Source organism: Balaenoptera acutorostrata, chromosome 9, assembly GCF_949987535.1.
Source record: "Balaenoptera acutorostrata chromosome 9, mBalAcu1.1, whole genome shotgun sequence".
Lineage (NCBI taxonomy): Eukaryota > Metazoa > Chordata > Mammalia > Artiodactyla > Balaenopteridae > Balaenoptera > Balaenoptera acutorostrata.
In genome coordinates, this window is record NC_080072.1 from 67,037,635 (window position 1) to 67,063,568 (window position 25,934).

The 25,934-nt window shown below is 40.3% G+C and overlaps 1 protein-coding gene across 1 annotated transcript in view; it reads right to left on the reverse strand.

Moving 5' to 3' along the window:
• The window catches only part of RAB38 (RAB38, member RAS oncogene family), a 63,801-nt gene that overhangs the window by 16,521 nt on the left and 21,346 nt on the right, over positions 1-25,934 (reverse strand). The window contains exon 2 of the mRNA XM_007168481.2: positions 23,522-23,802. Within this exon, the coding sequence (XP_007168543.1) occupies positions 23,522-23,802 (281 nt within the window). The remainder of the gene's footprint in view (positions 1-23,521; positions 23,803-25,934) is intronic.

A 25,934-nucleotide genomic window follows, 5' to 3' on the forward strand; every position in this document is an offset into this window, starting at 1 on the left:
GAAGTGAACTCAGAACAGATTCAAGGGTGGTCTGAACTCACCCAATTTGGGTCAGGAAGCTCAAACCAAGACTAAGGACATGTCTGCAGAAGGTGCTAAAGGCAGAAGAAGACGGTGTTGGGGTTTATTCAGAGCAAAGTATTATCACAAAGGGAAAGACTAATGCTTGAAGGATGTGGTGTGAGGCAAACAGATGACCCAGAGAAGGCAGAGCTAACACAGCAAACTAACTTCATTTTCTCCTGTAAGAAAGATTTCAGATTGAATGATCAGAACACTGCCTTTTGCATCTTAGGTTTAGTATAATGCCCCCATAATGTCCTGTGGACAAGGTTGGCTCCAAAGGAAAATGGGTAAATTTAATTGTCTCAAATGGTGCCTGAGGACTACTAATTATTTAATTACATTAAACAAGAATAGTTTCTAAGGTAGTGGCACATAGCTCAAACCTCTGACCTCATGAAGAATTAACCCCATTTTTTTATCAGAAGTTTGGAGGAAGTCAAAAAAAGGCATACTTCGCAAATTTTTCTTTGATATAAAGATAAGAAACAGACTGACACGATGATGAAATTGGGATTTTAGAGTGTTTTCATGCAAACACTTCTATTCATTGTTGGCAAGTATAAGTTAGCTCATCGTTTTGGAAAGAAGATATGAAGTTATGTAATAAGAACCATAAAAACGTCCATTCCCTTTGACCCAGTAATTCTACTAAGAATAAAGCCTAATAAAATAATCTTAAATGTAAAAACTATTTTATGTAAAAAGTATGCATTATGACATTATTTATAATAGTGAAAGTTTAAAGCTACCCAAAGGTAGGGTTAATTACTGGGGATTAATTATAAGAGTTATTATGGTGTATCCTTAAGATGGAACATTATTCAGTTATTATATTATATTTACAAAGAGTTTACCATGAAAAAGTTCTCATGATAAATTTAAAAGCTGCATATAATATGATGTAGTCAAGAAATATGATAATGTTAACAGTGATTAATCCTGTGTGGGAGCTTTTATGTGATTTTTTTCATTAACTTCCATTTCTCCTAAACTAGACAAGATTTGTTTTCTCCATTTGGCATTTCCATTCCTGCCCTGGCTATTCTATTTACATAATGTGCAACATTTCCTCTTCCTTTCTAACGGAATCCTGATTGTCTGTAGGTAACCAAAATTTTATTTTCCTTGCTTCCTTGTGCTAAGGGTAGTTGTGGCTAATGAAATATAAGCGGAAGTCAACTGGGTGCGGCTTCTAGTAAAACTTATTTTCTGAACTTCAAAAAAGAGGGGGAGGGCAGACACAGTTGTTACATGCCTTTTGCTCTCAGTCTTTCCAGAAAACTTATTACTGCCTAGAAACCATTACGGCAGGCAGAAGTCTAAGCTGTCCCCGAGATTTCTACCTCCTGGGGTACATGACCACTGAGTGTAGATGGGACCTGTAAACATGATGGAATTGTCACTCCCTTGATTACTTTACCTTATATAAGACTCCACCGTAGCCAACTGTAAAGGCCATGTTGTGAAAAGGCCACGTGGCTAGGAACTGAGGTCAGCCTCTAGAACCTAAAAGCAACCCCCAGCCAACAGCCAGCTGTCACTGTTCTTAGAGTCTCTTTCAAATTTAGATGCATATAACCCTTCCTTTACTTTGATAAGCAAAATAATAGATTAAAAGTGAAACTGAAATCATAGATTGAAGCCTCAGAATAAAATTTAATAGACATTCATATAAAATCCTACACTTGGATTCAAATTACCAATAGCTTAAATGCTTAAGACCTTATCTGACAGTCTATTATTTGCAAAAAAAGGGGGGACTTTTAGATGTCCATGAGTGCATCATGTGTCAACAGTTTGAGCCAGCTGTTCAAAGAAATTAGTACAGTACAATACTATCTAAAATAGAAATGTGACTTAGGCAAGGTAAGTTAAAGCCTTATTATACCATGCTTCTACATCTGGTATGTTGTCAACAGATCTGGACACTACATTAAAAAAATGCATATGGACAGATTACAGAATATCCAGGTAGGAGAACCAGATGGTAAGTGTTCTTAAAGCCATTTCACATGAACAACAGGCAGGAGCTCTTAACAAAGAGAAGGTTTACAAAAGAGTGAAAATTCATTCTGTGCTGGGCATTTGCGAAAGCCAAATAAGTAGATGCTGGAAACATTCTAAATTTGAAAGTACTCTACAAATGTTAAATATTATCATTTTGAACATTCTTGGCAAATAACAATAGCAGACTTTCAATCTACATGATGAATTTAATTTACAAGGTTTCTAAATATTCTGGTCCTTTCATAGACCTGAAACTTAAATTTAGATTTAGTTAGATTTGAATAACTCCAACCAGTCTAAAACCTAGTGAAAGCCATGCTCCAATCATATCTTAGATACCTAAAAGGAAGTGCACTGTTCACAGCATAGAGGGAGACAATCACTTAGTCATCTTACTTGCCTACTTTGATTTTCAGACCCACTAACTAGCAGAAACACAGTGAATAAATCTAATTTTTGATGATATATGTATAGAGAGAGCACCAATGCTGTGCAATCTGTTTTTTGGTTTTTTTTGTTTTTTTTCCTTGTCCAACATCTTCCCACTGTACTAACTCAGAAGAGTAGCACAGGAAAAGAAGATGAAAACTCAGGCTAATTAAATGTAATCTTATTAGGATTGTACTACACTGAGAAGAGTCCACTCTCTTTTTCGAAGTATGTATTCCCTCTACACCTTCCTCTCTCTGTGGCCTTATTTTCTTGTCTAAATGTTGGGAGTGCCCAGAGATCAGTCCTTGGTCCTTTTACCTGCAGCCTGGACTTTCCTATTAAACTCCAGAATCATATACAATTACCTACGTGACATCTGCTTTTAGATGTCTTCCAGATTTTAACATTCACAATACTGAGTCTTGATCTCTCTCCCCATGGACCCATCCACATCTCAGGACCCCTAGCTCAGAAAGTGGTAACTCAACTTTTCCAGTTGCTCAGGACAAAAACTGTGGAGCCATCCCCAAATCTTCTCTTTCTCTCATAACCTTCATCCAAATCGTCAGTTAATCCTGTCTGCTGTATGTTCAAAAATACATGTAGAGTTTGACTACTTCCCACGATTTTTCTTCTCTAGATATGCAATAGAGTCCTAGCTAATCTCCTGCTTCCAACCTTTCCCACTATAATCCAAGCTCAATATAGCCACCAGAATGACTGTTTAAATCAAATCATATCTCTGATCACACCCAACGTCTTCCCTTCTCATTCAGAGCAAAACCCAAAGTTGTTACAATGTTTTAAAGACTGAACAGGACCCCGTCACCTCTTGCCTCATCTCTGTCATCCTAGTAAAGCACAGCCACAGTGCCTCTACCTGTGCTATACCCTCTTCCTGGACCATTCCCCTCCCAGGAATCTATATGACTCAATACTGTCCCTCTTTCTAATCTTTAATTTTAAAAATACCTAAGTGAAACCTTCCCTGGTTACCTGTCTAAATTTGCTCTCCTCTCTGTGAATTCCTCCCTACGATCCCATGCATGTATGCCACTTAAGCTGTAGACTCCTTCCCTGCATTAATGATCTCCCTAGCACTTAGCTCCACCAGACAAACTATACAACACACTTACTTATCTTTCTATTACTTGTCTCCACCACTACAACGCAGGCTCCAAGAAGGCAGGGATTTTATCTTTTTTGTCCAGGTAGAGCCCTTCTGCCTAACACAGTGTCTGTCACATGGAGGAGAGTTACTCAATGATTCTTTAAAGAATGAATAAATGAAACAATAAAATACGGAGTTAGACAAGATGATTTGGAAGTACTCTCCAAATCTAATTTTCCTGTGTTTGCATGCAATGTAGAAGACATAATGACATGATAATTGAGGAACTGAGTATGGGTTTCTATGACAGTGGTAACACAAGACCTCTTCAGATTTTGCTAATTTGAATTTACTGCTTGTGTATGTCCTTCTTTACAAAAATCTGAAACATAAGAACTACACTTACAACCTGATAAAACAGACAGTGATAATTCTCTTTCCAAAGGAACTCTTCCTCTTCAAAGGTACTCACCCAGGGAGAGCTGCCATAATGAGCCCCTTGAGGTTGCATTTAAAAATGGGATTTACACACAATGTTTCAGAAACACACTGCATAGGTAATGCTAGTCATCCACTGCTGACACCCACCCTCTCTTTCATTTTGGAAACGCTGAAGAACATGAAAGCTAAATGACTTGCCTTATGGTTCACAAAGATTGTGCCTACACTAGAAAATTCAAAGTGACCCAAGAATTAGAAAAGTTCTCAACAGAACTTCCTTCCCCTGAAGCAACCTGTGACAGGCGAATTTATTCTCAAAAATGATTCCACTTCATTTAGTTCAAGGACATGGATTTAAAGCTCTTGATTTTTCTGTCAGTGGCTTTGCTACATTGTTCCTAGAATAATCTAATCACTTCAGAATACCCCTGGACACGTCAGGTTAACCTCATCTTTGACCAGCACCCCAGCGTGTTAGGTCAGTGAGCAGAGTGCTGAGGAACGGCTGCTGCTGCTTTCCACTTATGTCTAATGGGCTATTGATTCCCACCCGCCAATCCCAGCAAGTTCTCCCAAGAAATCAATACCTCACTAGTCAGTGAAGCAAACAGAGGTGAAACAAGGCCTTGGAAAGGCAGGGCTGCTGCCCACAAATCTAAGGGTGCTTCAGAGATGGCGCACAAGAGACATCAAAGAAGGTGAAGGACCACAAAACAGGGACAAACAAGATCAACACTGAAGAAAATGAAGAAGCACAAGAAGGGAGAAAGCAAACATGTCTCATTAACAAAACCCCTCCTGAGACAAGGAAGCAACCCCTTCCAGAAGGTTCTGACAATGGTTTTGAGAGAGGAGACAGAGCCTTTGCCCATGGTTTTTCTTTAAGAAGGAGAAAGCTGGGATAGAAAGCACCAGCTAGATCCAGAATCAATCAGACCTGAGTTTAAATCCTAGCTCTGGTACTCCTTTGGGCAAGTGACTTAAATCCTGCTGTACTTCAGTTTCCACATTTAAAATGAAGATAAAATAACCTTAATTTTAAAAGAAACTGTCATGAATTAAATTATATAATGACTAAGATTGAGTCAGAAATAAACAATTAGCAAAAGGTCAAAGACCATGGGCACCTTCCAGTTAACGACGGCAGACTGAGGGAATATATTTATTTACTTTCTTTACCAAAATTCTGAAAAAATGATTTCAAAGAAGCAAAATATTTCAAATAGAATCTCAGGAATTAAAAGAATGAGGAAATGTGTACCAGCATTCAAGAGATTTCAACACATTTTTAGAAATCTGAAAGTAATGGAGAGTAGTGGATTTACTAGGATGTACATAGCATGGTCTATAGGGTATGTAGAGGGAGATATGAACAATCAGAGAGCTCAGTAATTCCCACAGAATCCAAAAGAGTCCCAAGACTCAAATATTGGGAGTGGTTGAAATCAGGAGGACTAGTTGAAGGTCAGAATGGGAAATGTCAACCACAAGCCTTCCCCATACTTCCACGTAGAATACCAGCAGCTAGGCATCGACATCCCAATTCAAATACTGGTTTAACTTCTGAATAAACCAAAGAGAAAAGACTTGAGACTAAAGACATACCAAGTAATTTCCCCATGTGGGTGGTATGGGATTGAAAAAGGAATTAATTAGAAGTCTGTCAATATGGCAGCTGGGCTATTACTTTTCCCCTCACAGAACTCTTGCATCTCCACCCCTAGCAGAGAAAAGAGTTCTGTTGAGAAAAGACCTCTGAGAGCTGATATCTAGGAGTCCCCAGTGACTACTAACCTAAAGTGAAACCCACTAGTCAGTAATCAACGTAGCCTCTAATCAACAAGCCTACGTATACACACAGAGCTTGGTATCTGCTTTTGATGGTCTTGTTTCTAAACATGAATGTTCTTCCAAGAATCATCAGATGTTTAAGGGGAATAATCAACATAAAAGAGAAGAATGAAATGGGCTGAAAAATAACTAATGAAATAGGTAATGTGAGAAACAAACCAAAAAAACCGTTAAGAAACTAATTGGTATCTTCACAAATACAGGAAGCTATTACATTCTTAACTAAGAATAGGATGCTACAAAAAAGAACAATCAGCAAATAGGAAATCTCTTCCAAATTAAAACTATGATTGCTGAAATGAAAGATTATAATAAAAGAATAGGAATTAAGTCAAAATATATAAAGAATAAAATAAAAATTACAAACTGCTGAAAATATGAGAAAAAAAGTGTAGTAGGTTCACAGACTCAATTCAAAAAGTTACACCAAACTAGGAGTTCTATAAAGAAAGAACAACAACAACAACCAAAAAAAAAAAAAAATAGGAAGGGGGGAAAACTACCAAAGAAATAACCAGGGGTAAATAGATAATCCCCAAAACTGCCATAAAAAATAAAACAGCATACATACAAAGCTTTAAGAACCAGAATGGTCTGAAACGTCTAAAGCACAATGCTAAATGCTATACTACAATGGAGCAATGCCTTCAAGGCATAGCGGAAATCATTTTCAACCTAGAATTCTATACCCATGTAAACAGTTAAAATTCTGTGAGGGTTAAATACACATTCTTGAAGATATCAAGGACTCAGAAATGCCCATTCAGCTCTTCCTAAGCAGCTGCAGGAATTTATGTTCCAGTAAAACAAGAATATAAAACTGGGACCCAGGCAGCAAGCTATCCTACTCAGGAGAATGACAAAGAAAAGTCCCAGGATTACAGCTGAGTTGGGGCTCCAGGGCAGTCAAATTGGATGAAGAAAATAGAGGACTCTGGAATGGAGGCCACCAGGACAAAAGTAGTCTCGATAGAATAAATAATATGGTGGACATTTTTCCAAAAACCCTAAGGAAGAAAGATGGCAAATTATGTGAGTGAATAATGTTTTCCTATCTCATGATACTTGCAATGATTTTTGTTATAATTCAACTACAAGCAGTGATAGAAATCTACTGGTAAAATGGGATGGGAGTTAGCAGTCAAGTAAGAAAGGTAAATCCTCATTTAGTATAGTGGGTTATCAGTGGGTATGTCTAAATGTATCACATCAAGGAATAGCAATATTAGACTATTATGTAAACATATGGAAGTGAAAAAATAACAGGAACTTCAAACAGAGGGATCTGGGTTCTAATTCTGGCTCTGCCACTTGCTAACCATACGGTCTTGCATAAATCATTTAACTTCTCTAAGCCTCAGTTTCTTAATTCGTAAAATGGACATAATAACAGCACCTAGTTCACAATGGTTTGTGAGAAGTAAGTGAAATGATTCAATAAAGCACTTAAAACAAGGCCTGGTAAGAAGAGTTAAGAATGTATTTCATAAATATACATTTTTACTATTATTCTTAATAGTAAGTCTCTGTGGTCTTGTATTGACAATTTTCTGATGACTAATAAAGCTAGGTAATTGCAATAGTGACATGTTCTTACTTAGATATCTTAGGATAAAGATGATATTTGTCTTTCTCTGTCTGGCTCACTTCACTTAGTATGATCATCTCTAGGTCCATCCATGTTGCTGCAAATGGCATTATTTCATTCTTTTTATGGCTGAGTGATATTCCATTGTATATATATACCACATCTTCTTTATCCATTCATCCGCTGATGGACACTTAGGTTGCTTCCATGCCTTGGCTATTGTAAATAGTACAACACTGTAAATCAACTATATTTCAATAAAAAAGTTTTAAAAAGATGAAAAGCCTTGTCCTTGCTTTTTAAGACACCCACAGATTCCTGAAGGTGGCTTCCATATGCACCTCTGCACAAACCTGTTAAAAAGGAGCTCCTCCCAGTGGTCCCCTTGGATCTTCCTTTGGGGACTCTCTTAGCCTGGGTGACTCAGATCAAATATCAAGGAAGTTGCCTCATTCTCAGGTAGAGGTAACACCTTCTCCTTCAAGTGCTCTCACAGCTCTTATAGAATCCACCAGTTTTGTTTTTTTTTTAACATCTTTATTGGAGTATAATTGCTTTACATTGTTGTGTTAGTTGCTGTTGTATAACAAAGTGAATCAGCTATACATATACATATATCCCCATATCCCCTCCCTCTTGCGTCTCCCTCCCACTCTCCCTATCCCACCCCTCTAGGTGGTCACAAAGCACCAAGCTGATCTCCCTGTGCTACGCGGGTGCTTCCCACTAGCTATCTATTTTACATTTGGTAGTGTATATATGTCCATGCCACTCTCTCACTTCGTCCCAGCTTACCCTTCCCCCTCCCCGTGTCCTCAAGTCCATTCTCTACGTCTGCGACTTTATTTCTGTCCTGCCCCTAGGTTCTTCAGTACCATTTTTTTTTTTTTTTAGATTCCATATACATGTGTTAGCACACGGTTATTTGTTTTTCTCTTTCTGACTTACTTCACTCTGTATGACAGATTCTAGGTCCATCCACCTCACTACAAATAAGTCAATTTCGTTTCTTTTTATGGCTGAGTAATATTCCATTGTATATATGTGCCACATCTTTATCCATTCATCTGTCGACGGACACTTAGGTTGCTTCCATGTCCTGGCTATTGTAAATAGTGCTGCAATGAACATTGTGGTACATGACTCTTTTTGAATTATGCTTTTCTCAGGGTATATGCCCAGTAGTGGGATTGCTGGGTCGTATGGCGAATCCACCAGTTTTCATGGAACTTCCTACTGTATTGTAATTATTCATTTTTATGGGTTTTCTTCCAGGAGACCAAGAACTTCTTAATGAGAAGAAACTGTGCCCTTTATCACCAGTGCCTCAGTGCTTAGCAAAGTGCTTACCTGAATACACAGTAGTATTCAAGGAATACACCAGGAATGAATAAATGAATGAATGAGTGAGTGAGTGAACAAAGTCTAACACAACGCATCTTAACCAGTGTGCACATCAAAATCACCAAAGGACTGTTTTGCAAAAACATACAATCTATGCCCCTGCAGACGTCTCCAAGAGCAGGGCCGAGGCACCTGCAATGCATTTTAACAAGCTCCTCAGGTGTTCCTGATGTACAGCTCTGTTCAAGAATCACATCATTGTATAGAGTTCTAGACTAGATCTGAATTCTAGGCCTCATTTCTGCAATGAAAATCACTGAAAAGCCTCTCTGGAACTCTGTTTATTAGTTTAAACAAAGGACAAATATGATATTGTGGGCAGCTCAAATGACAGTAGCTGAAACAAGAGGTACATGTAAAACAAGATTATGAGAATTTCAATGAGGAGGAAACCACTAAATTCTGGTTCTCTGGTGTGAAGGAGGAATATGGGAGCTAATAAAATCTACAGACTGATGGCAGATTCTTGCAGCATGCTATGTGGAATCACCAAGCAAAGAATCCTGCAGTTCCCAGTTTGGGCCCAAAGCACTAAAGGGGACTGCTTCCCTCATCTTCATTTTTCTTCTCTACTTCCCGCTTCACACTATGGGGCACTGTAATCTCCCTGCTGTGCAAAGTGTCTAGAGAGCTTTCTGGATAAAAGGAGTTACATAATGTGCAGTCCTCCTGGGAAATACAGCAGTAAATTAATTTTTCTGCTTCTGCACAGTTCTCTACAGAAATACCCCACAAGGGGCAGGGAGAAGTATAATACGGTAAAGGAATCTTCTGAATAAGTGCTTGAAAAGCAGTGCTGCAAACCATTTTGTTCCATCCAATAAACATTGACCATGTGAGCACCCACCATGTACAAGCCAACGTGCTGGTGGGTAACCAGGAGGATTTCACAGTGCAGCGCAGGGACCAGGGCTTCCCTGGTGGCGCAGTGGTTAAGAATCCACCTGCCAATGCGGGGGACACGGGTTTGAGCCCTGGTCTGGGAAGATCCCACATGCCGCGGAGCAACTAGGCCCATGAGCCACAACTACTGAGCCTGCGCGTCTGGAGCCTGTGCTCCGCAGCAAGAGAGGCCGCGACAGTGAGAGGCCCGCGCACCGCAATGAAGAGTGGCCCCCGCTTGCCGCAACTGGAGAAAGCCCTCGCACAGAAACGAAGACCCAACACAGCCAAAAATAAATAAATAAATAAATAAATAAATAAATAAAAAACAAAACAAAGCAAAAACGAAGCCTTGCCCCTCTCTCCTTAAAAAAAAAAAAAAGGGACCAGGTCCATAAAGAAAGAAGTTTAACATATGTGGCAAGAGATAGGAGAGACTACCTGAGAGCCAGTAACAGGTGATGCTTGAGCTTAGTTCTGAAGGAAGAGTGAGACAGGGGAAGAGTGAAAGGCAGGTGAGTAAGTGTAGGAAGCATGTTCCAGGAAGGGGGAATTCCGAGTTGTGAACTTGATGCAGTTTGGTATCACTAGGGGATGAACGGAGGGATGAAGTAGCCAGGGAATGACCTGGAGAGGCAGAGAAGAGCCTCACTATGGGGGTTTCTCTGCTCAGGAACTTGGGGTTTCTGAAGGATGAGTAACCTGTTTCTATGGGTATATGGCTTGGATGTCTGGCTGGATGTAAGGTCTCCTAACCAGATGATCTGATTTGCAGAAGAGCTAATAAATTCAGTTTCCAACATATTGGATTTGAAGAGTTGTCTAGGTGAGATCCAGGGAGAGATCCAGAGGGACATGGAACTCTGAAGTTTGGGAAAGAAGTCACGGCTGCAGGTAGAGATCCAGGAAGAAATCTGACTCCAGAAGCAGAGTCTGATTGTATTTAATCATTCCCTGAGTCTGGGAATGGGAACCGTGGTCTACTAGTGAAGACCAGAGACCATAGTCCGTCATGATCTGCACTCCACTGCACCCAGGCAATATTTTCATTCCCGAAGGCACCAGGATTCTACTTGCTTTTTCCATCCTCCTTCACCTACACTTTTCCATACAGCTCACCTCTGCTGCAGATTAAGCTCAAGATAGGATACAACCTCAGGAGTATCCTCCCGTCTTTGAAATTCTGAAAGATAGGCCTTTTATCCTTAAAAGATTTTTACAGAAATAATTATGATGGGGAGCTAGAACAGGAATTTTAAAAAGTGCAAACATGGAAATCTTACAAAGACGTCAGACTCTCCCTGCCTCTAATTTTGGCTCCCTTTCTTAGCACCAGGAAACTCATCAAGTCCTTCTGAACTCTTCTTCTGTCCTTTAGAATAGAGCCTATACCGCCCTCCCTTCAGTCTCCAATTTCCTCTAACTAAGCTCATCATTTTTCCTGCTTTTGGTTCCTGTTTCCAGACCATGCAGAAGAGCAACACACTCCCAGGGGCAACATCTCTCATCACACACAGTGATCCTCAAAGGGGATGGATGGGCAGCAGTGTACCATCGACAGAGGCATTCTGCAAAAATCTGAGGAGGAACGGCTCCCTGGCCCCCTCATCCTGGTTCTGACACTCTACGCCAACAAAGAATTCCTGCTGTAGCTGAACAGAACTTTTTTCTCCAGGAATCCCCTAATTCTAACACATTTTTCTAAAGATACCATTAGGGAGGAATTAAGTGATTGAAGGCACATGGGCTGGCTCTAGAACAGGGTCCATGCTTCAGTGGGCAGGATTGTCTGGGAAGCCCCTGAAACTGTGAGCAATTTTTGCATGCATGCATATTTTCTTTAGAAAGACCAGTCATTTATTGCATACTAATCTTCCAGGCATTTCACGCTTATTAGCACTGATTCTTATAACAACCCCATAAAGTATTATCTCCATTTTTCATATGAGAAATGGAAGCTCAGCATGATTAAGCGTTTGGCCCAAAGCCACATAGCTTTGGGTCTGAGGCAAGAGCCTGACCCCTATCTACATGGCATCCAAGCCCACACTCGCCATACTCTGCCAAAGTGCCCCTCCGTGCTTCTCAGGGCCTTTTCTCAGGTTCAGAAATACATGGTGATCCTAGAGCCTGGGTCCAGCTGAGGACAGGGTTGTTTTTCTGGGACCAGAAAGACACAATCACTCAGAGCGACTCACACCCTGCCTCATCTCTCTAAGCAATGCCCATCCATCAGAAGAGAGGGCTGAGCCACATCATGTAAGCCGGCCCAACAGTTAGCTATCTCCTAGCTGGTGCCCCAGACATGTAGGTGGGAGAGAGGAAGTCCCTTAAGGAAATCTGTAGAGGCTATATGGCGTGGGTAGGAAGAGAACAAAGACGTGGAAAATCTGTAATTTCCTAAGGCGAAGACCAGAGAAGGATCGAGGTGATCCTTTCATGCGTGTGAAAAGGCATGGAGATGAGTACTGGAAACGCTAAAATTCAGAGATTAAAGTATTAGGTGGGTGGGGAACAGAGAAGGCAAAACTCTGCCTTGTGACAGACCATGTCCCTTAGCATCAAACCCTCGGGCAGAGAATCCTTAATAGACCAGAGAAGCCTGAACCCAAAGACTCAACAGTTTCTTTTTTATTATTTGTTTATATCTTTATTTATAATTTTATCTCTGTCATTGTAAAAGCAATATAATCACATTTTTAAAAAAATGGAAACCAGAAACATGAAGATAAAATCACCCACAGGGCTTCCCTGGTGGCGCAGTGGTTGAGAATCTGCCTGCCAATGCAGGGGACACAGGTTCGAGCTCTGGTCTGGGAAGATCCCACATGCCACGAAGCAACTAAGCCCGTGAGCCACAACTACTGAGCCTGCGCGTCTGGAGCCTGTGCTCCGCAACAAGAGAGGCCACGATAGTGAGAGGCCCATGCACCGCAATGAAGAGTGGCCCCCGCTCGCCGCAACAGGAGAAAGCCCTCGTACAGAAACGAAGACCCAACACAGCCAAAAATAAATAAACAAACAAACACACAAAAAACAACAACAACAAAAAAGTTACTTAAAAAAAAATATCACCCACAATCCCACAATCTAACAACAGTCATCATTTGGCAAGAATTAACTCCTAACTTTCTTCATACAACTGCATACTTGGTAAACATACAAAACTCAAAAGACCACCCTACTTGATTTTTCTTAAAACTGCCAACTAACTAACAGGAACTTTTATTCAGTTAGTGCCTTTTGCTTAGAGGATTTAGAAAATTCTAACATGAAGCATGACATCTGGGGTTTCGCAGCCTCAGTACTATTGACATCTCGGGCCAAATCATTCTTTGTAGGAGTGGGAGTTGGGAGGTGTGTGCTGGGCATCGTAGGATGTTTAGCAGCATCCCTGGCCTCTACCCACTTGATGTGAGTAGCACCTCCTCTCCCCGATCAGTTATGACCACCAAAAATAGTTCTAGACATTGACAAGATCACCCCTGCTAAGAACCACAATTAAATGATACTAAAAACAATCATTTAACAAAAATATGCCTGTGCCTTATTGGGCCTGGTCTTTTCTGGAGGAGGGATGAGCTCTGTCTTGATCCTGTCTGAAAACAAAGATTCCTTGTAGGCTTGTTCTCATGAATCTCTGTGAGGTAGAAGATATTTGGAAAGTAAGGTGTCTTATCTTTGAGCCCACCGATGATTAATTATTAAAGACTCCCTACTGCTAAATCCAGGGGGGTTTCTCCCTTTCCTGTCTCACACCCAGAGCTGGATGTGTTTGGACAAAACAATATGAACAAAGAATGGCAACTGCCTCTGCCTTGTACAGTCCATACAAAGGGAATATCAGGACAAAAGCACAGAGATGAGGGAAAGACAAGTGGCTGGCAATGTACATGTGAGAAAAGGCCCCTTCATTATTCAGTCCCTTCAATGATTCCAGGTGAATTGCTCTACTTTGTTACATTTCCTGGAAGACCTATTTACATGTCTCTGTATCTGTCATTAGACTTTAAACTTTCAGAGACCGGGCTACATTTTACCTTATCTATCTATCTATCTATCCCAATCCCTGGTCAACCGTGTATCAGTTCCTCCATAAATAGTTATTGTATAATTACGCCAGATTGGAAAAGGCTATACGATAGTGCAGTGTGGTGGGTGGGTGTACTCTGAGCACATCTGGCTTGAAATCCCAACTTTACTACCTACCAACCAAGAGATCTTTAGCTAGTCATTTATGTTCTCCAATTTAAACTTTAATCCCCTCATCCGTAAAACAGGACTAATAAAAGTACTTCCAAGACTGTTTCAAGGATGAGCTATTGCATGTAAAGCCACAAGCACAAAAGAGAAGCTAATGCTATTTTAAGACATCAATGGCAAACTTTAATGAGTAGATGGCCAGATCGGATGGTAAAGAGTTCAGGCTTTGAAAGCCATCGTGCCTCTGTTGCAAATACTCAACTCTGCAGATGTAATGGAAAAGCACCCATAGATAACATGTGCACCAATGAGCATGGTTGTGTTCTGATAACACTTTATTTATGAAATAAGGGCAGGCCACATTTGGCCCACAGGTAAGAGCTTGCTAACTCCTGTTTTCAGGTGTCTAAATTAGTTTTATTTTGTTTTTTTAACATCTTTATTGGAGTATAATTGCTTTACATCATTGTGTTAGTTTCTGCTGTATAACAAAGTGAATCAGCTATATGTATACATATATCCCCTTATCCCTCCCTCTTGCATCTCCCTCCCAACCTCCCTATCCCACTCCTCTAGGTGGTCACAAAGCACCAAGCTGATCTCCCCGTGCTATGTGGCTGCTTCCCACTAGCTATCTATTTTACAATTCGTAGTGTACGTATGTCAGTGCTACTCTCTCACTTTGTCCCAGCTTCCCCTTCCCCCTCCCCATGTCCTCAAGTCCATTCTCTACGTCTGCGTCTTTATTCCTATCCTACCCCTAGGTTCATCAGTACCATTTTTTTTTTTTTTTAGATTCCATACGTGTCACCATATGGTATTTGTTCTTCTCTTTCTGACTTACTTCATTCTGTATGACAGATTCTAGGTCCAACCACCTCACTACAAATAGTTCAATTTCATTTCTTTTTATGGCTGAGTAATATTCCACTGTATATATGTGCCACATCTTCTTTATCCATTCATCTGTTGATGGACACTTAGGTTGCTTCCATGTCCTGGCTATTGTAAATAGTGCTGTGATGAACATTGTGGTACATGTCTCCTTTTGAATTATGGTTTTCTTAGGGTATATGCCCAGTAGTGGGATTGCTGGGTCATGTGGTAGTTCTATTTTTAGTTTTTTTTTTTTTTTTAAATTTTATTTATTTATTTATTTATTTTGTCTGTGTTGGGTCTTCGTTGCTGTGCGAGGGCTTTCTCTAGTTGCGGTGAGTGGGGGCCACTCTTCATCGCGGTGCGCGGGCCTCTCACTGTCGCGGCCTCTCCTGTTGCGGAGCACAGGCTCCAGACGCGCAGGCTCAGTAGTTGTGGCTCACGGGCCCAGTTGCTCCGCGGCATGTGGGATCTTCCCAGACCAGGGCTCGAACCCGTGTCCCCTGCATTGGCAGGCAGATTCTCAACCACTGCGCCACCAGGGAAGCCCTATTTTTAGTTTTTTAAGGAACCTCCGTACTGTTCTCCATAGTGGCTGTATCAATTTACATTCTTAGGTGTCTAAATCTGAATCAAGAAGTAGAGCTTACAGAAGATTCTTGAACTAGACTGTGATGAAATCAAGTGATTCCTTGGGTAGGCTGAGTTTTTAGCACCATGCCGTACAGACTACCACGAGCGAGGTCTGGAGACTATTTAAAGTTGTCTAAGCACGAAACAGGAAGGACCTGCGCTGTAGGTAATGAAAATGTGAACCATGCAGGAGAGGATGACAAATGCAACTCCTGCCTCCTGCACACCAAGCTGTGGTTATAGCCTCTGAGGGTCTGTTTCTATTTTACTACAATGTCTTAGTCATAATTGGATCTCATATTATCTAGCAAATTATTAGCATAGACCTAGAAAACCTCTGGAGAGCCAATTAGCCAAAGATAAAAATTAAAATGTTATTCTTAATTTATACTGATTCCTAAGCAGGTGAGTTGCTTGAATTTGAGACTCTTGTACTTAAGCTACGCTCAATTTCAAGAAATGATTCCATTTTTCATGCAGGGCATTAAGACTCTGTCAAAAATGATGATTCAAACAGTTGTACTACAGACTAGTGGTCATTATATGAAATGATCATGACTATTAACCATTGCCATCATTTCCTTTAATGATACCTTCTAACTTTGCTCTGGTTTTGCATTTTTAGATTGGGCCCTTCCTTTTATGTTCCTAAGTACAACTAGCTCTAAGCAGATTGGCTAAAAAAATAAGGTTAAACGTGCTGTGTCCCAGTTAAGTTAGGGAAGGCACATCCTACAACCCCATCTAAAGTCTTTGGAGATGGATGCCTAAAACGTGGCCTATCTACTTCCCTTAGGGAATTCTGGCATTTTAAGAGGAACAGGCACCTAATAGTATGCTCTGAATCCAGAAAAGGCTTAATACACATTGTTCACAGCACAGACCTGAATAGTCATTCAATACAAATTGTGTTGAATCAATGAATGCACCAGTGACTATCAAGAATTTTTTCATGGATTGACATTTAAAAATTGGGAATAACCAGAAATGGCCTACTACCCAACTTAAAAATAAAAAGATTTAAAAAAATGATTAGAAAAGGACTTAGAATAACTGTCTACCCATACTCAAGTGCAATTATCTATGCATTTCCAGTTTGTATAAATGCTTATATATATTTTCTAAAAGCCTATAAGAAGAAATGATGTGTGATCCTACCCTTCAAGCAGTTTCTAGAAAACTAGCTACTTAACTGCTGCATATTTTAGCTTTCATAGTAATTTAAAAATAATAATAATAATGGAAAAAGCTCACTAAACAATGGAAGACAGAAAACTTTCCCTTTAAAAGATAATTCTAGGCCAGTATTTCCTAAGCATGTTCTATTAGTTTGTTAAGTGTTCTACGTGGCCAAAAACATTTACAAACTGCTGCATGGTATGGTCCCCTTTTGGAGGAGGTAGTGAAAAAAACTATTATATGTATGACACACCATCATTTTAGAGATACACACTGACTAGAGGACATACCTTGATTCTGAAATGTTAACATAGGAAGGAACAAAAAGCATAAGTTAGAATCAAAGAAATAAGGTAGTAACTCTAAGGCTTTAGGGAAATCACCTAAGAAGTCTCAACTTTTTTTAAAATGGTAACAAAAATAATAACCTATTCTATAGGATCATGCTAAGGACTGAATGAGTTCATACACGTAAAAATCTCTACACAGAGTTAACGTACAGCAAACAGCAAGAAACATAGCCATTTTTATTACTGGAGATTCAGAATGCACATAGGATATCAAAGGCCTGAGAAGTCCTACAGCAAGGGGGACAGTGAAGCTGGTTTTCTTAAATGCATTTCACCGTGTATATTAATCCAGATTCTCAGTCACAAGATTCAGAAGCCGATGCTGGCTAAACATGAAATCATTGATTCAAGGGATGTTGGGTAGCTTGCAGAATTACTCAGTAGGCTACAGAAACAGTAGTCTAGAGAAATCGGATTGAGCCTAAGCTTCCAGAAACTCAGATCCTACATAGAACAGGCGTGATGAGGCCCCTGCTGCCAGCTACCACTGAGCACTAGGTCCTGTAATCTGCAAAGCTCCGAGGAACTCAACTTGAATGCAGCTGTTCCTGGGGCCAGCAGTGATCCTGTTTCTGTGTCAAGCAGAAGCCTCAGCAAACTCCGTTATCTCCCAAGGATGGAGGTCTTTTCTGCCACCACCCTCCCCCCCAAAAAAATGGGTTCTGGGACTTCCCTGGTGGCACAGTGGTTGAGAGTCTGCCTGCCAATGCAGGGGACGCGGGTTCGAGCCCTGGTCTGGGAGGATCCCACATGCCGCGGAGCAGCTAGGCCCGTGCGTCACAACTACTGAGCCTGCGCGTCTGGAGCCTGTGCTCCGCAACAAGAGAGACCGCGATAGTGAGAGGCCCGCGCACCGCGATGAAGAGTGGCCCCCGCTTGCCACAACTAGAGAAAGCCCTCGCACAGAAACGAAGACCCAACACAGTCATAAATAAATAAATAAATAAATAAATAAAAATTAAAAAAAAAAAAAGGGTTCTGCATTGCACCCTCTTCCTCTAGTTGCTCACTTCTGAATCAGTATCATCTGTGGAATCTAGGTCATATGCTTGTGCCCTAGCTGCAAATAAAGCAGAGGAAGAAAGTTTTATGGACTTTTCACCTCTTCCTGGGGAGGTGAGCCTCCCATGGCTAGAAGTTCCCCAAAGATAGCAAATGTGTTTAACAGTTACTGGAAACCCAAAACACATGAAAAATGTCCACTACACTGTGAAACACCTACTCCTCCCTCTAAAAACTATAACTTCTTACAGAGAACACTAGTGGGTATATTCCTTCCCTTAGCAGGACACACATCAACATCTTTCTTTTTAGCTCCAGGGAAGAGACTGAACTTCAATAGAGTTTAAAGTTAGAAAGTGTCTTCTAGGGCACCCATTGATCTTAGAACATTCTGAGATGGAGGGTGGGCCTAAAAGTCACTATAAATAGGGTAGAAACAGACAAGGAAATCTGCCTGGAGTAGGGCATGAGGTGGAGGCTACATGACTAGAGGGCACTGCAGTTCTCTCTGTGATTGTTGTTCTCATCACCGCTTGGGTAGATCCTACTTGCCCCATTACTTCCCATCTACACTGGCATTTTCCTGGTGTCCTGTTTCTGAACACAACCACATGGGAACCACCACAGCACAAGAACAGGACGGAGCAGTCTGGGAAGGGCTGAGATATAGGAACAGACCCTTCCTCTGAGTGCATGTATTGTGTGCACCAGAGCCAGGTACAGATGGGGACACCCAGACCAGCAGATGGGCTGTGGGGACAGGTGACAGAGATAATGTGGTATGTGTGTGTGGTGGGATCAGACGTAACACATCAGGGACCCCATGTACATTCTGTCACTTAATCTCACAACAACTCTAAAAGGTAGTTGGATGTGGCCATAGAGTGAATCCAAAGGAAGTAGCTGGTGGAGATTCAGGCGACGGGCACCAAGAGAGCACCAGGTAAATGGGCCAGAAGGTCTCGGGGCCCCATCAGCCATTGAGATGGACCCGAAAGACAGGATTCTCGATCTTGGGAATGCACCAACAAGAGCAGACCAGGGCCCTCATTCTAAATAGACAAATCTGCCAAAACATAGTATAAAGACTAAGCTTGGGCACAGGAATGCATAAAAGAGCCATGATTAGAGTTAAATATGATGTGAACAGTGAGATAGATGTATCAGAGCTCTATAGGCTGACCATATAAATTAAATTACAGACCAGAAATGGGGGGGTTATTAATAATTATGCTAGGACCACAGGCATAAACAAGGAATGTTCGATAAAATGGAACATATGATCACCCCAGATATATATTTCCTGGCCCTAGTGAATCCCCAGGCAGAATTCAACTAAACACGGCTAAGAAAAGGAAAGAATGCAAAGGTTGAAAACTAAAGAAAATCTGACTTAAGAGAGACTCTTTTTCTTTCTTTCCTTTGGTTTTTAATATTTGAAGAGATGATGTGAAAAACCAGAGATGCTAGCATATTTATTTTTTATTTTTTCTTTCTTAGTTCACAGCCAGAGGCTACCATGATTATTCCGGCAACAGCACAAGGCATGAAAATTCTTGGGGAAAGTTTCTTTAGAAGATTCAAGAGCAAGAGGGTAAATTTCCCTTGGCAGTGGGGTCAGCAGCAAGAAGGAGGCTGGTCTCAGTGACAAACTCCTTCAACACCCTGCTAGTTTCAGCTTCAGGTATGGCCGAGCTGATATACCCACAGGATTTCTCCAGGATGTGGCCATGAGGACAAAGCCAGACGTTTTGGACTTTGGCTCATTAGAAGTTTTGGAAACGTAAAAAAAAGGAAATCAGATGTTTATCACCAGCCTGACTATGACGTCACTCAAGAGGACTTTCGTTGTTAGGAGATTCACTTTCTAAGAGAAAGATCTTTATGGGAAATGTTCCCTGATCCCAAAGGTAATCAACAAATGAATTGGTAGCTGTCTCCAAATGCTGCCATCTTAGCTTCAGGCAGACGGTTTGATCTGGGCCTCTGTTTTGTACATGCTGAAATACTATCCTCAGAAAGTAAGTAGAGCTTTATCAGAGATCTTTTTTCAAAAAAGACTTTTTGAACCGTTTGACACTCCAGCTTGTCAATGCTGCAGTATTGTTCCTGCGTGTCTAGGTGTCAACTTTGAATACTAACTTGGCACCGGGAAGCCATTTTCATTATTAAGACATTCAGAAGGACAATTTCAATAGCAGTATGTTTGGAGGAAAGAGAAATGTGGGTTCTACCTTTCACAATGAGGCCTTGTACCCTCTTGGTCATATTAGCAGTTCAGTGCACTTTTGCCTTGTGAAATTCCCTCCACCCTCTCTCCATACAAAGCTTCTCTTCAAAGTTTACACTTGCAGGGATTTAGAGGATTAGAAATCCAGTATCTAAGTACATGGCGGGTCAGCCAGGCCTTAAGTTAATGAACATCATGCCCTTAAGCAGAGTTTGACACTGTAATTGTTGTGCAAGGAATGTCAGAGTGAGGTGAAAGAAAATGTCCAGAACGTCCTTTGTCCCACAAGCAATTTCAACCCTCCCCACAAATTTATAGGTGTCTTCCTTCCTTTTATTTTCCTGTTACACTTACTGGCTATCCATCTGCCACCCCCACCCCGCCCCAGATTTTACTTATGTTTTGTTGTTACTGTTATACATGAAGTCAGGATTCTGTCTGTTTTGTAAGTTTCTCTATTCCCAGTGCCTGGTACATCACAGGTGTTCCATAACATTTGTTGAATGAATGAATGATGGAAGACTCCCCTCCTCATATAAATATGAGTCATTCAATGGATGGACCTAGAGATTGTCATACCGAGTGAAGTAAGTCAGACAGAGAAAGACAAATGTCATACAATACTGGTTATATGCGGAATCTAAAAAAAATGGTACAAATGAACCTATTTACAAAGCAGAAATAGAATCACAGATGTAGAAAACAAACTTATGGCTACCAAGGGGGAAGGAAGGGGATAAATTGGGAGATTGGGATTGACATATACACACTATATATACTATTTATATACTACATATAAAATAGATAACTAATAAGAACCTACTATATAGCACAGAGAATTCTACTCAGTACTCAGTAATGACCTATATGGGAATAGAATCTAACAAAGAGTGGATATATGTATATGTATAACTGATTCACTTTGCGGTACAGCAGAAACTAATACAACATTGTAAATCAACTATACTCCAAGAAAAATTAAAAAATAAAAAATAAATGAGTCATTCAATATAGACTGCCCTCCAGATGTAAGATAACCAATTAAGAAAAGGAGTTCTCCAAAATTCTACTCTTTTACCCCTGTGCCTGGAGGCTTCAAAGTATGGGGCTAAGGAATAGGTGAATGGATGAATTCACCTACATTTTGGAATTTTTTAAAAAGCTGGACTAACATCCAAGAATCAGTCTATTAAAAATGTAATATTTCTTAAAGTTCTATAATTTAATCATATCTGCGAATGTTGCTTGACCAATCTCTCTTTACAACAATAAATTCTTCAAACAAACAAACCAAAAAGGTTCATCGAGAGTCAAGAAGTAGAAAATGACAGATACTGGGGCTTCCTTGGTGGCGCAGTGATTGAGAATCTGCCTGCTAATACAGGGGACACGGGTTCGAGCCCTGGTCTGTGAGGATCCCACATGCCGCGGAGCGACTGGGCCCGTGAGCCACAGCTACTGAGCCTGTGCATCTGGAGCCTGTGCTCCACAACAAGAGAGGCCACGATAGTGAGAGGCCCGCGCACCGCGATGAAGAGTGGCCCCCGCTTGCTGCAGCTAGGGGAAGCCCTCGCACAGAAACGAAGACCCAACACAGACAAAAAAAAAAAAAAAAAAAAAAGTGACAGATACTGTGTCCTGAATCAAAGGAAAAAAAATCCTAAAAATACAGGGGAAACAAAGGATTTTAAAAGGAAAGAAGGGGAAAAACAAGGAACTGAGAAGTAAACATTTCTAAACATAAGGCCAATTTAGAGACAGCAGTGAGAGAAGGCAGGCACTGAGACTCTCCATGAAACAGCTGAAACAAAGGAACATCCCAACTATGACAAAATAAAGAGGCACCACCACCTTTTCCTGCTTCTCCATCACCTCCCACCCCAAGTGGCTGCTTACTCCTGCTGGTGTTTACACTTTAGTGATATTCTCATGTCAGGTTTTTCTTTGTAATCTCTAAAGCCATTACCTTAATTCAAGGCTTTGTCATTTTCCCGTAAGAATACAATAACTACCATGTGGCTCTGTCTCCAGGTTTACTTGCCTCCAATCTACCTTTCCATAGTCCCCAGGGCAAATCGGAGCATTCTACCCTCTGTAAAACCAGTCAGAGGCTCCTCCACAGCCTATTAGAATGATGTCCATTCAAGCTATATTTTCCGACCATTCTCTAGTGATGCGCACAAATGTTCACAACAAGGCCTAAGTGTGAATTTCCGTAAGTGCAGAGACAATGCCTATCTATCTTATTCACAGCTGAATCCCAAACACCTAGCGCAGTGCCTGCGCTCCCACACGTATTTAATATGTGTGTTCCACAAATAAATAAAAATGGAAAAATCGTGATATAAAGCTACGCAGAATGCAATCTTAACAATGTAAAATGTGTATATATATTTATATCCGCACAGAAAATCTCAGAAAAATGTAGTAAACCATTTACTTTTAATTCATGCTTTTTAAAAACTTTTTCAAAATTTATGATGATACTATTTTTCTCTCTGATACTGAGATACAAAAATATAAACAGAGACAAAAGGGAGTAGAGCAAAAATTGTGCCCCCGACACGTCAGATAACAGCATGGGGCCTAATGGGAAGAGTAAAACCCCTCACCATGCCGCACTGGATTCTGCACCTTCCAGCCCTGACTCTGCCCCCACTGCCTGCTACTCCTCTACCACCCAGGAGAGTGAGCAGTACCAAGCCACACCATGTTCTTCACATTGGTATTTGCCATTTACTCTCTCACCCCACTCTTCCGGTATTCCCAGTGTGCTAGTTCTGTGTTCTTGCCATCTTTTCATTTCTAGGGCCAAGCACAATCCCCAGCATACAGAAGAACATAATAAGTGTTGCTGGGGTAAACTAATTCGCACTTGAATGAAGCAGTGACACTGAATGTGAGGCCCATTTCTTTCATTGACTCTAAAACCACACTCACCTAACAGGGTTGCTGTGAGGACTAAATGAGAAAGTGCACAAAAAGCATGCCTGACACAAAATAAGCCCTCAATAAATGAACACGGTTATTAAACATTATCAATGTGATCATGCACAAGTTGCTTTGCTGCCTTAGCCACAGTCATCTTAAATTGTGGATAATAGTTCCACTCATCCCCTTGAAATGAGAAAGAGCTTAAAGCAGTTTGGGAATTATAAATCACTAAACAAACACATACTGTTAACATGATGATAATGACGATGATTATATGCCATTTTCTTTGTGAATCTTGCCTACAATAAGTTTATCCTTTAAGGTCACATTACCTTTGCTGATGTTTCAAACCATCCTACGAAACCATGCTCCTTGCAGAACTGGTCCATCTTGAGGCCATTGTTCATGAGCACATCTTTCCCCTGGTCACATTTGTTGGCCAACAAAACCACTGACACTGGTTTGCCATTAGGGAGACTTAACTTTGAGTCCAAATCATTTTTCCACTTTGTCACTGCTTCAAATGTAGCTGGCCTGGTGACATCGAAGACAATAAATGCACCCATAGCTTCTCGGTAATAGACCCTTGTCATGTTTCCAAATCTTTCTTGACCTATCACCAAAAAGAAATAGAAATCAAAAACACATTACAGTTGTAAACTGAATCATAATGGTAACCTAATAAGACCTCATATGAGCAGACCACTCAGTAAAGTGCTTCATTGCTTATCTTTAAACAATACACTAAATATGCAGTCAGGCAGCTCTGTTTTTGATCTTTGAGTCCCGAGGGGATTCATTCATTTAATAAGTATTTATTGAAATGTCTGTGTACCATGTAACATTCCAGAACTGTGCTAATACAGTATCCCACTAGCCACATATGGCTACTTCAGTTTAAATTAATTAAAACTAAATAAAATTTAAAATTCAGTTCCTCAGTCACACTAGCTAGTTACATTTCAAGTGTTCAATAACCACATGTGGTTAGTGGCTACAGTATTAGACACTCCAAGATAGAACATTTCCATTATCATAGAATGTTCTATTGGACAACATTGTTCTAAATACTTGGGATACAATGATTAAAACATGAAACTCCTTACCATCATGGAGCTTACATTTTAGTGGGACGATAGATTAGAATGTTACAAAGGCATCCACAGTCAACGTCAATCAAGGATAACAGTAATAGCTAGCATTTATTGTATGTTCACTAACCATCAGTGATGTGATTCCCATAAATAATCATTAAGGTACAATTATTAGCCCCATTTTAAAGTGACAAAATTGAGACCAGTATGGCTAAGTAACTTGTTCAAATTATACAGATGGTAAGCTTAAGAAGTTACAATTCAAATCTGAGCTTTTTGAATCCAGAGCCCATAGTCGTTTACCAACATTGAACACTCTCAACCACTGAACCATAGTCTTATACTATCTCTCCCCCAGGTTTATATACCAGGAGTGTCCCATTCAACTCAACTGAACAGATAACACATACTTACGCATCAATGCCAGTCTCTGAGCTACATGCTAGGATTACGACAGTGAACTTGAGGGCCCATAACCTTAACTAGTCTACAGTCTATGGGATAAGGAAAGCACTCTGACATAGAAATAAACAAACAAAGAAATAAATAAATGGATTAGTCTTAGACCAATCAGCTAGAATCAGTTTTGCTCTGATTCTTAATTTTCTAAATGAATATTGGCAAATTTCTTAAACACACTAAGTTTAGCTTTCCTCATCTGCAAAATGGCGGTAATAATATGCACCTCACAGGGTTGTTATGTGGATGAACTGAATTAACACGTGTGAAACATCCAGCACAGTCCCTTACGACTCGTTGGTACTTGAGTTTTCCCTCCCTTTCTTCAGCATGTTAAAAATTATGAAAGACAATATGACAAAGGTAGTGAAATCAGAGTTCTAGACCAGAGTTTATGAAAGAAAATTACAGGAATTTGAGCTGATCAACCAAAATGAACAAAATCCTATTGCTTGTAAGTCTATCCACTAGTAGTTGCTGAAGACAGGAGCTGTTGAAGACTGGGTTTCTATTTTCTGAACCCAAAACTCCCGAAGTGTATGACCAAAGTTTTTTAATTCTGATTTGGGAATTTCTTTGTGTTCAGAGTCTTATGAAGTTTTAAAAATTAAAACAAAGTTAAGTGTGTATTGAATAAGCCAACTTATCTTAAAAAAATAAAATGCTGAAACTGGCATGTATCTAAGAACATATAGGTCAACAAACCTTTAAGAACACTTTACACTTAAGTTTGTGTTCAAGGTTTTGTGACGGTGAGTTTTAATTCAAGTTATCGAATTCTTTTGTAGATCATGTTCACACTGGCATTAGCATTGCGGATTGTAAGAGGAACTGATCCATAAGCACTTAATGAAAATGCATGAAGGTCAAGGCTTCCTATCCTAGTGTGTGAGCCTGTGTGCTCAAGCATGTATCACTGGAAAGAAGAACACTTTGTCTGGGCCAGCTTATGTCCATCAGAAAATATTTCTTACATGGGTTATATCAGCATTTAAAAAAATTTCCCACAGTCATCTAGTCAATGAAAGAAAGTGGTATAATACTCCTCATATGACACAAAACCCACAGATGAACTTTCATTTTTTCCAATGAGTTCTTAATTTCATTCTTTTCCTTTTTTTGTTTTTTTTTTAGTTCCTTATGCATACAGTGATTTCCTTTGATACTGATCAGGGTGGCCATGACATTTCAG